At 34.2% G+C, this 11838-nt stretch overlaps 1 protein-coding gene across 2 annotated transcripts in view; it reads right to left on the bottom strand.

The window, feature by feature from the left end:
• The window catches only part of LOC106682593 (uncharacterized), a 35818-nt gene extending 30307 nt beyond the window's left edge, over positions 1–5511 (bottom strand). For both annotated transcript variants that reach the window (XM_024362659.2, XM_014423535.2), the window contains exons 1-2: positions 5416–5511; positions 910–1006 (exon numbers count right to left, since the gene is read on the bottom strand). In XM_024362659.2, the coding sequence (XP_024218427.1) occupies positions 910–1006; positions 5416–5493 (175 nt within the window). In that variant the 5' untranslated portion in view covers positions 5494–5511. The remainder of the gene's footprint in view (positions 1–909; positions 1007–5415) is intronic.
• Between the last annotated feature and the right edge of the window lie 6327 nt (positions 5512–11838).

The following is an 11838-nucleotide window of genomic DNA, read 5'->3' as shown; positions in this document are numbered from 1 at the left end:
AAAAAAAAAAAAATAGGTAACTAAACATAAGCTTGGGTAAGCTTATTAATAATTAATATGACTCTCTAATAATTGACTTTTTAATAGGTTTTTAACTTATAAATAATTAATGACCTGGGCAGAATAGCCTGCAAAACAAATTTTAAATTATAATGTAAGGAAGAATTTATAATTGAAGGTATGTTATATTATTGGTAAAAATGTTTTTGTTATAAATGTTACAAATGAATATATAATATAAGCTGTTAAATATTTAGATTGCCCTTGAGGATGGCCGAGATGGCCGAAACGTTGGACTGTTGATGAAATAAAAAGTGTTGAGACAATACAAGGATACAATTTTTGATTTATTTAATAAATTATTAAATATTTGTTCAATCTTCCTCTAATATTTTCTGTAATTCGAACTCTGCAGCATTTTGTTGGGATTACCGAAGTTAATACATGTCCCAACTACTTTATAAATAAATTATAAGCATTAAGTGCTGTTCAAAGTGATATCAATATATTGAGATCGGCTGGACATCTTTCTTCCACTGCAGAAGTGGCCAGACGGTACTGGATTTGTATTTCAAGGGCTAGAGATCTGACATTAATTTTTTTTTTACATTAAACAAAAATTGTTTTCAAGCCAGATCAATAATTCTTTACTAAGAAGGTTTATTGAAACTTGCGAAACAATTAACCATCTCTTCGCTAGTGGTTAAAACAAGTGGATAAATATTAACGATGAAAGAATTTGATAATTAATTGAAAGAGGAAACGGTTTACACAAAACAGACAGAGTATGCTATAAACATTATGAATTAATAAACTTAAATAAGTGATTTATTTAAAAATTAAGTTACATATGTGAAAGTAATACATATATGTAATTAAATACAACTATATTGTTTTGTTTTTACTTACTTTCGATAATTGTAAAAAGTCCTGGAGGGTTGAAGAGGATCATCCAATCTACGAACGCATACGCCACTTCGTAGAGAAAGAATCCGCTGAATATAACCTAGAACAAAAGAATTTTTCATGAGGTATGATATAAAATAATGTTTATTTTTCAATATATTTATACCTCATTTTCTGTTCTCAGAGCGATAACTTTTTTTTTTTTTTTCATACCCTCCTGTAATGATGTTAGTGGGTATTTGGTACGTACATATAGGAGGTATGCTATAATCTGGGAGAGAGATGACCTTACGCAGAGCGATAACTTTTTTTTTTCTTTTTTTTCTTACCTCCTGGAATAAAAAAATAAGCATTTACAAATATATACAATAGAAAAATGATATGTACATATACCGGCTATTTCATTTTCTTGTTTCGCCGGGATGGCATTATAAGAATGGTTGCCGGGTCCGCTGAAGGCGGTGTCAACAATGATGGCATATGTTTGCCTGGATGCTCACTAGGAATAGTGATGGGCTATTCCTGTTGGTGGTGTTGAAGTGATGACTTCAGGCTGCAGAGTCAGAAGTCCCTCCCAGGGCGCGGACGTCGACCAAGGGGACAATGCTTTGCCACCTTCCAGGTCTTGGTGGAGGGGCGATCTCACGGAATAGAGGGTTGGCACAGGCTTTCAGCCCATCAAAGAATTGCAGAGCAATAACTTTTTTTTTTTTCTAATCCTCTTTATTGATATATAATTACAATTACAAATATATGATAGTACATAGTATATATACATATTACATAGTGACTTTGTTTGCCGTATGGCAGTATAAGTTGAGTTACAGGGTCCGCTGAAGGCGGTTTCACATTGGTAACATACTAGTTGGGGCTTGCATAGAATGGAAAGGGACCATTCCGGCTGGTGGTGGTGGTGGTGTGATGACTTCAAGCTGCAGAGCCCGAAGTCCTTCCGTCGGCGAGGACGTCTACTAAGAGCGATAACACAACAATAATGGTCCTATATCACTTTTGAAATATTAGCTTAAAACGGGAAGAGGTGACTTTATGGTAGTTAATCGAGCAATATTTAAAAAAGTGGCTGAAATTGAAAAACGGACAGCCTTTTTTCTAGTGTTGTGAGATTTTGACATGTCATACAAAGACCAACCTAGCATGTCGATATAGGATGCCGTTTTTAAATTTCAAAGTCTCCTCGTTTTAAGCTAATATTTGAAAAGTAATACGGGGCCGTCGCTACCGAGGTTGGTCCGGCGGGGAAGGATTGCCTTTTTTTGTGTTACGATCTCCTCTTGTGACATACCTAAATATTGTATTATCTGGTTCACACGAAATTAAAGATTAGTAATAAAACCTGCTCCACTTGGTAGTATTATTGATCGAATATTGTTGAAACAATGCTGGAGGCAGTTGGGGGTTTATAGAAATAAAGGCCGTTTTTAAATTTCAGGCGCTTTTAAAGTATTGCTTGATTTAACCATCTTAAAATCTCCTCTTTTCGTTTTAAGCTATTATTTCAAAAAAATGTCTATTTTTCAATATATTCATACCTCATTTTATGTTCTCAGAGCGATAACACAAAGATGAAGGCAATCCTTCCCCACCGGACCCACCCCGCTAAGACCCCCGGAGAGCGACAGTCCTATATCACTTTTGAAATATTACCTTAAAACGAGAAAAGGAGACTTTAAGATAGTTTAATGGAGCAATATTTAAAAAAGTGGCTGTTTAAGTAAGGCACCCCCTAACTTCTGAATAAGATATTCATGATGCCATCTAGTGGCAAAAATATACGGTAGGAAGTCCCGGCAGCCATCTTTGTCCACAAAACAAAGGGGTTAGTACCAATAAAGAAGCCATCTTGACTTGTACAGGAGAAGAAGAGGACAGAACTCTTCAAGAAGGTCTCTTCTCATAATGATGAGAGAGTAAATCCTTCGACTCAGGCGAGAGAGGCGGCGGCGGCAGGAGGATGAGAAGAGAGAACCCTCCTTCCATAATCACATTCACATCACAACCAACCTTCAAGCTCCATATAATCAAACAAGTAAAATGTAATCTTCATCAATTAATGTAATAAAACATTTTTTTTTTTTTTGTAATTTACAACTGTACAAAATAATACAATGAGTAAATATGTAGTATGTTTCATATACACTTGAAAATCTTGGGAAGGAACCACCCATTGGTGGTACTTCAAACATTAATTTAAATTAGAAGGTCCCGTGGCCATCTTCTTTTCAGACGCCTGCGAGGATTATCAGGGATTGTTAAGGATGAAAGATTAAGAATAATTGGGTTAGGATGGTTAAGGAGTTTGGAATAAAAAGACGCATATCTGGTTTGGGTCAAATCTGCAACGAATGGGATGTTAAGGTCTTTATGAATGAGTTTATTTGTGACGTAATAAGGAGCATCAAGGATTTTACGTAGGATTTTGGATTGTAACGATTGGATGCGGGAAAAATTTGATGGTTGGGTGGAGCCCCAGAGCTCAATTCCATATGTCCAAATTGGTCTGATTATCGTAGTGTATACTATTTTTTTTGTAGTAAATGGGAAGTTTAGAGCGTTTGTCCAGTAAGTGTTGTAGCAATCGGAATCTACGAGCAGTTTCTTGTCGTTTCAGTCTTGTGTGTGGATTCCAAGTAAGTCTCTTGTCAAGATGGAGTCCTAAGTATCGAATCTGGTAATAAAACCAAATTTACAACTAACCAACTAACATATATTGTAACTATTTTGCTCAAACTCTACAGCTAATTGTGTCAGAAAACTTTAAAGAGAATAGATGTTATTTCATTTTAATACCATATGACATCAATTTATTTAAATACAGTCTACTCCATCATTACCAGTAAATTAAAGTAATTCCTTTATTTAAACCAGCTTACCAGCATATAATAATTAATTTGGGTAATATCCCCCAATTTTTACTCCGGGGAATACCTAAATTAAACAGTGGCTGAAATCGAAAAACGGCATGAAACCGACCACTCCTGCCCTCCATGGTAGCCTAACTTATCTGACTTTTCAAACAGACAATTATAGCGAGTAGGGTGGTTGATGTAAGACATCAAAATCTCACAAGAGGAGAATACAAAAAAAAGGCAATCCTTGCAAATTGAAAAACGGTAAACGAGAGATCATGGGATACCATCTTGTTATAGATCAAACATTACACTATTGAATCTTTTAAATTTTGATAAGTTATTTGCTTAAACTACTTGTAATAAATAAGGGGTTATTGCCTATAAATCTAAAAATAAAAGCCGTGCATTTTGAAAAATCTGACATATTAGCCCTATGTACCCCGAATGAGTGGTAAATATTTTACTGTCTTATGTAAACAGTTTTAGATTAGAATCCACTGAAATAAATAAGTTTACAATTACTTCTAGATTAACTTCCATTTTTTTCTGGACTATGATCAATATTGAATGCAATTACAAACCTACTAAAATCTGTACACAAACTTTTGTTGGTATTGATAATGTAATGTAATTTACATCTGTATAAAATAATAAATATTATAAGTAAATATGTTGTATGTTTCATTTACACTTAAAAATCTTGAGAAGGAACCACCCATTGGTAGTACTTCAAGCATTAATTTAAATTAGAAGGTCCCGTGGCCATCTTCTTTACAGACACCTCGGAAGATTATCAGGATGAGAGATTAAGGACTAATGGGTTAGAATGGGTAAGGAGTTTGGAATGAAAAGACGCATATCTGTTTTAGGCCAAATGGTCTTTGCGAATGAGTTTATTTGTGACGTAATAAGGAGCATCAAGGATTTTACGTAGGATTTTGGATTGTAAGGATTGTATGCGGGAGGAATTTGATGGTTTGGTAGAGCCCCTCCAATTCCATATGTCCAAATTGGTCTGACTATCATAGTGTATAATATTTTTTGTAGTAAATGTGAAGTTTAGAGAATTTGTCAAGTAGCAGTTGTAGCAATCGAAATCTTCGAGCAGTTTTTTGTCAATTCAGTCTTGTATGTGGATTCCAAGATAGATGGGGTCCTAAGTATTGAATCTGTTCAACAGGCATTAGTGGAGTATTTAGAAAGGATACTGTAGGACAGGAGGGTAGAGGATTACGATGAGAGTAAAGGATTTGTCAAGATTTATTTTGATTCTCTAGTTTTGACACCATTCAGTGTGTCTGTTGTTGGATAGTTAAAAACAGAATAACAACTACTAAAATATTGTTCGATGGAAGAATTAATTACTGTGGATTCGTCTACAGGTATATTTAAATATCTTGGAGGGGTTTTTCTCACTTTTCACAATCGTACGTCGTGGTAATGTTTCTTGAAGCTTGGACTGCCTAGTTGTAAGTGTGCAAGACTAAAAATTACACGAAAATCGCTTGTCCTCATGTTCATATTTGATGGCATACTACGCAATTAGCAATCAAATGATATGATTGTAAATATTATCAAATAAGACAGGATTAATAACAAATTAATAATAATAAATTTAATAGAAGATAGTTGAACTCACTAAATGCAGAACTCCAATTGCAATGGCAGCCTTTGAGAGGGGAAGGCCGCAGAGTGAAGTTGAGACCATCTGGTCCATGGTGGCTGTAAGGAGCGACTGCCTATCGCATAGAGATATTAGTAATTGGATATCACAACAGATGATATCACTATCGCTCGCTCTATATATAAACATATCTTCTAGACCACTATTTGCAAGGCCAAAAAATAATCATATTATATTGAATCGTTAAAGAGTTTAACAAATTTACAATTGCTTACAACTTATTAGGGATATTCATGATGTGTTAAATGTAAAATGTTTCATCATGTTAAATGTTATAAGTATAGGTTTGTAAGCAGCCCCATTTAAAATCAAGTTAAATTCATAAGCTTCGTCGTAACTGACTGCCCTACAGTTTCATTTAACGATGTTACTCTAAGCCCTGTCGAACAGATCCGCTACCTTGGACTACATTTGGACAAGCGAATAATCTGGATTCCTCACACAAGACTGAAAAGACAGGAAACTGCACGTCGATTTCGACTATTACAGCACTTACTAGACAAACGGTCTAAACTTCCAACTTACAAAAGACTGATCTACATGACTGGAAAAAGGACTATCTGGACATATGGAGTTGAGCTTTGGGGCTCCACTAAACCTTCGAATTCCTCTTTTATTCAATCCTTACAATCCCAAATCCTTCGTAAAATCCTCAATGCTCCTTACTTTGTCACAAATAAAAACATACATAAAGACCTTAATGTTCCCTATGTAACCGATCTAGCCCGAACCAGATATCACTCCTTCCATTCTAAACTCTCTAACCACTCAAACCCTCTAGTTTCTAATCTTACATCCTCTTACTCCATTCCTGACAATCCTCCGAGGCGCCTGAAAAGAAGATGGCCACGAGACCAGCTAATGTAAAATGTCATTAGAGTGCTACCAATGGGTAGTTTCTCTACACGCCTGTAATACTCCAATTTAACTTAGATCAGATTTACTAAATATATTATAATGTACAGTTGTAAATAGCAATAAATAAATATTAAAAAAAAAATGCATAAGAGTTTCTAGCGAATTTTCTTAGCTACTTGTCTTGTATCTTTTTCTTCCAAAACTTCATGTCATTGTTTATTTCTAAGTTTTGATTTAAGTAATTTATTACAACATTCCCAAAATGAAGGAAAAGTGGAAGTTGTGAAAGTTCGGCCTCAGTCGATCTTCTAACTTGTAAGGAAAGGAAACAAGATGAGCTAATTATCAACTGTCATCACATTATTATTATTGTCATCCATTGCTTTATTGGTTTTTAAAACATTCAAAACATTACTAACACAATCACACAAACTACGAACAAGTAACCTAACATGACAACAAACAAAATGGTGACGAGCTCTGCAGGTCTGTTGCGTGACGTCATCCTTCAGTTAACAGGCCTAGTAACAGACCTTCTGAACTATGTCATATGTTATATCAGTTTAACATGTTAAAAGAAGGATATGTTTCTCCATTTAACACTCTTTAACATGTTTATGTAAGTTGCAGGCTATTCCACTCAGCCTGCTCTTATTAAAATCTCTCATGACCTACACACAGCCATAGACCAGCAGAAACTCACCATCCTTATTCTCCTTGATTTTTTGTAAAGCCTTTTATTCCGTCGATCACAATATCCTCCTTCCTAAACTTCACGAGAAAAGATGCACTAAATGATAAAGAGAGCCTCTCTTTATCATTTATGCGTTTTAATCCTTCCTTACCGGTCGTTCACATTATCTTGTTATTCATAATAATCTTCCATCTAGCACCCTATCTCTTTCTAAAGGCGTGCCTCAGGGTTCCTCTCTATCTCCTACTCTTTTCTCCATCTTTATTAATGATACACTTTCCATCCAGCAACCAGTATCATATATACGCAGACGACTTACAAATCTACCTTTCCTCCTATCCTCATGACGCCTCAAATGCCATTGTAAAACTACAAGAAGACATCAATAGTATAAGCACTTGGTCAACAGACAATAAACTTACCTTAAATGCCGAGAAGACTAAAGCTATCATAATTGGATCTCTCTCTCCTTAAATCTATCCCAGGACCCCCCAACCTTTTCCTAAACAATACTCCTATCTCATTTCATAAGTCAGCCAAAAATCTTCTTACAACACTTTTGATCAAACTTTATCCTGTAAACCACACATTTCCCAAATTTCCCTTCGAACCATGGCTTCCTTAAAGCAATTCAATAGAATTCTTTATCTCCTTCCACTTAAAACCCGTCAACTCTTAGTTTCCTCTCTTTCCCCCACTTTGTCTATGGTGGACTCTCGAGTAATCTCGAATCTAAACTTTAACTTATGAATTGTGCAGTACGATTTATTTTCGGGCTCACCAGAGGTACATAACCTAGTATTACGCCTAACTGAAGTGGCTCTATCCATCTTTCCGATGCCAATATTTCCTAGCTTCCTTTCTATTCCAAGCAATTAGTACTCAACGCCTCTCCAATATTCTAGAAAACCTGCAATTCAAGTTCTCTGTCCAATCCCGTACTACCAGGTCCCGTTTATCTGACATCAACCCTCCACCTCACCGAACTGATGCGTTTGATAAATCGTTTTTTAGCCGAGCTGCATATCTCTGGAACTCCATTCCCTCTAATATACGTCATGTACCAACTCTTTCCTCGTTTAAATCTCTTATAGTTCATTACCTTTTGCTTCACCAATCTGACCCATTATTATAATAGTACAGATATTTTGTAATTAAATTTTTTTTTTTTATTTATTCAGTTAGTTTTTTAATTAGTCTATTTTTTCTCTCTGTAGATAAGTTATAATTAAGTGTGGCCATACTATTTTATGGCTAATAAATGTTATTATAAAATTAATATTGCCTTTGTAATTGTTCTAAGGGAACCTAATCTCAGAATAATAAGCTATTTTTCATTTCATTTCAAACTAAAGATCATAAATACCCTTATTGTAGCTCTATAATTACTACATTATAGTTGTCCATAAGAAGAAAACCATGGTGATTATTTAATAATGATCCTCCAAAAAATTACTTCTTGACCAGACTGTACATCAATTAGTATATAGACTAGTTTATAATATTAAACGCATTTCAAGAGGGAATTTTTTTCCTTTTACTCTTTCTTCTTTCCCGCTTTAGTCAAAGTTTAGATTATAATACACGACATTTTTCGGCATCAGTTTCTGTCACGTACCGATATTCAATACGTCTTTCGTGTTTACGATCGTCATTCACGACTTCTTGACTTTTCTTGACCACCTAACTTTACTTTCTGACAATCTTCTGTATTAGATATTTAATATTAGGAGTTGCTTCATTGTGTTGCCAGCTACACAACATACTTATTCAAATCTAATCTTACATACAACATATAGGCATAACAAGTAAACAACATATAATTATAGTATATGAATTCTTTTTGAATGGAATATGGTCCGGGTGCGGTAAAAAAAAACTCAAAACAGTAAATAAGTATACTATTTTATTGAGCCAACGTTTCGCCCCACGTTGCAGGGCTTCGTCAGGGCTAAAAAAGATACAAACACTATAGTTACAAAAAGGAAAAAAGAAAAAACATAAGTGTAAAATAATAGGGGTATAAAATGAAAAGTAAATACAACTAATATTCTGGATTTTCTTTCTAGGAAGTCTTGTAAGTCAATTACAATAAATTATTTGACATTAAAAACTTCGAACTAATATTCATTTAAAATAAATACGGATATAAACACGTAATATGTATGTCCTTTAATTGATAAAAGTATTGATAGATATACACATACAGAAAATAATAAATAGATATAAAAAAGTACCAAATATACATTAAAAAAAGGGTATTAAGTTATGGCCAAATATATGGGTATATTGTTAAGGAAATAATGTAATTAATATAAAAACAAAAATTTTTAGAGGTTGTCTCCTTGAAAATATCTTGAGGGCCGATACGTTGCATTTTCTGAAAATAAAAGTTTAGAGTATATTTGGATCAAAACTGTGTGTGTTAATAATGAAGTAAACCACTCTGAAACGATCATTATAATAAATCATTAATAAAAATAAATAAAAATATTTCATATATTACAATATAAAAATATTAGATCTTACATATTTATATCATCATTAGACTCTATGACCAGAACTTTATAAATAAAGCATTTATTTTATTAATAATAATACTAACTTCAATGATCCAAATATGCTCTCAACTTTTTATTTTTTTTATTTTTTTTTTTTAATAATTTCTTTTTATTGATATTTACAACTGTATACATATATACACATCAAGTAAATTTGCTGTAAGTGATATTATGACATGATAAAAACATGTAGAGAATCTACCTATTGATAGAACTCCAAAAACATTTCTAAAGGAGAAGATCTCGAGGTCATCTTCTTTTCAGACGTCTAGGAGGATTATTAGGTAGTGAAGAAGAAGCCAGGTTAGAATCAAGTGGATTTGGGTGGTTGAGAAGTTTATTATGGAAGGAACGGTATCTGGTTCTGATAGAGGACATTGAGGTCCTAATGGATGATTTGATTTGTGACAAAGGAAGGAGCATTAAGGATTTTAGGAAGGATTTTGGACTGTAAAGATTGGATTCGAGAGGAATTAGATGGTTTAGTGGAGCCCCACAGCTCAACTCCGTATGTCCAAATAGGCCTTATAATAGTCATGTAGATCTGTCTTTTGTAATGGATTGGAAGTTTGGACCGTTTGTCTAGTAAATGTTGTAATAGTCGTAATCGACGAGCAGTTTCCTGTCTTTTCAGTCTTGTATGAGGATTCCATGCCAGTCGTTTGTCCAGATGTACTCTTAAGTAACGGATCTGTTCGACAGGAATAAGTGGGGTATTATTAAAGGGTACTGTGGGGCAAGAGGATATGGGGTAGAGAACATTAAGGTCTTTATGTATGATTTTATTTGTGACCAAGTAAGGAGCATTGAGGATTGGAGTAGTCCAAGGTAGCGGATCTGTTCGACAGGGGTAAGAGTAACATCATTAAATGAAACTGTAGGGCAGTCAGGAGGTTTACGACGAAGGGTAAAGGTGATTTGATGGGATTTGTTGGAATTTATCTTAATCCTCCAATTACGACACCAATCTTCGAGGGCTATGACATGGGATTGGAGATTTTGGGATACAATTAATGGGTTATTATTAACTGCGAGCACTGATGAACATTTTTTAAATTCCTTTTTCTGTATTTTGATCGAGTTTGGCATGTGAATTTCTACCACCTACATAGTTTCCCATTATCCATTCTAATTTCTCCAACAGATTATTTAAAGTAAATCACAACAGGGCTTATCCATCCTTCTATTCTCATCCTGCTGGTGTACCTCAGGGTAGTATTCTGGGTTCTGTCGTTTATACTGTTTTTACATCTGACATTCCAACCCGTCATTGTCCGTAGAAGTGGTCTAAACTTCTAACTACGAAAGAATCATTTATATGACTATAATAAGACCTATCTGAACTTATGCATTTGAGCATTGGGATTCCATTAAACCATGCCCCTTTTATCCAGTTCCTACAATACAAAATCCTTAATACTCCTTACTTTGTCACAAATCAAGTCATCCATCAAGACCTAAATGTACCTATATGATATATGATATATGATATGCGCCGATTTGAAAAGTACAGATACCAATCCTTCGATGATAAACTTCTCAACCACCTAAACCCACTTGTTTCTAACCTCTCCTTCATTACCTGATAATCCTACCTGGAATGGAAATGGACTCGATATTGTACTCTAGAAATTTTACTGGAATTATAGTTCTATCAATGGGTATATTCTCCACATGTCTGTTTCATGAACAGCCCTATTTTTTAATCCTCCTAACTATATCTGCGGACTCATCAACTCTGACAAGTAACTATACATAGTTTTCATTAAAGTAATAAAAAATTGGGGTGAAATAACTGCCTGTTTTACTATGGTACTATATTATATTAGTACTATAGTACTAACTATATTTGGATTGCTTTTTTACCAATTTGAATCTCGTTTCATCTCTCATTCGATATTAAAATTTTATAAAATTTCAAGGCTCACCCCCATTCACTGTAGGAGTGGAATAGTGTACAATATTAATGAACACATTTACGATTGATAAGAAGTCAGAGTACAGTTCTTATCACTACTGATATAGTAAAAATGATTATCCAATGTTTCTCAGATCTCGATAACATATCCCCAATGGTCAATTTATAACAGTAATCAAATTATCTCTGTGGCGGGAGTTAACATCTAAGTTAACTTCACAACCGTATTCAAATATATTTCCTCTATTAAACAAAAAATAATGTTATATAGGAAGATGGTCAGGGTTGTGGTCACAAGTGAAACAAAATAGTTTACAACTATTTTATTTTCCAACGTTTCGCCCCAC

This window comes from Halyomorpha halys, unplaced genomic scaffold (assembly GCF_000696795.3).
Source record: "Halyomorpha halys isolate HHAL.00 unplaced genomic scaffold, Hhal_1.1 Scaffold426.1, whole genome shotgun sequence".
NCBI lineage: Eukaryota > Metazoa > Arthropoda > Insecta > Hemiptera > Pentatomidae > Halyomorpha > Halyomorpha halys.
This window is presented reverse-complemented; position numbering and strand designations above follow the sequence as displayed.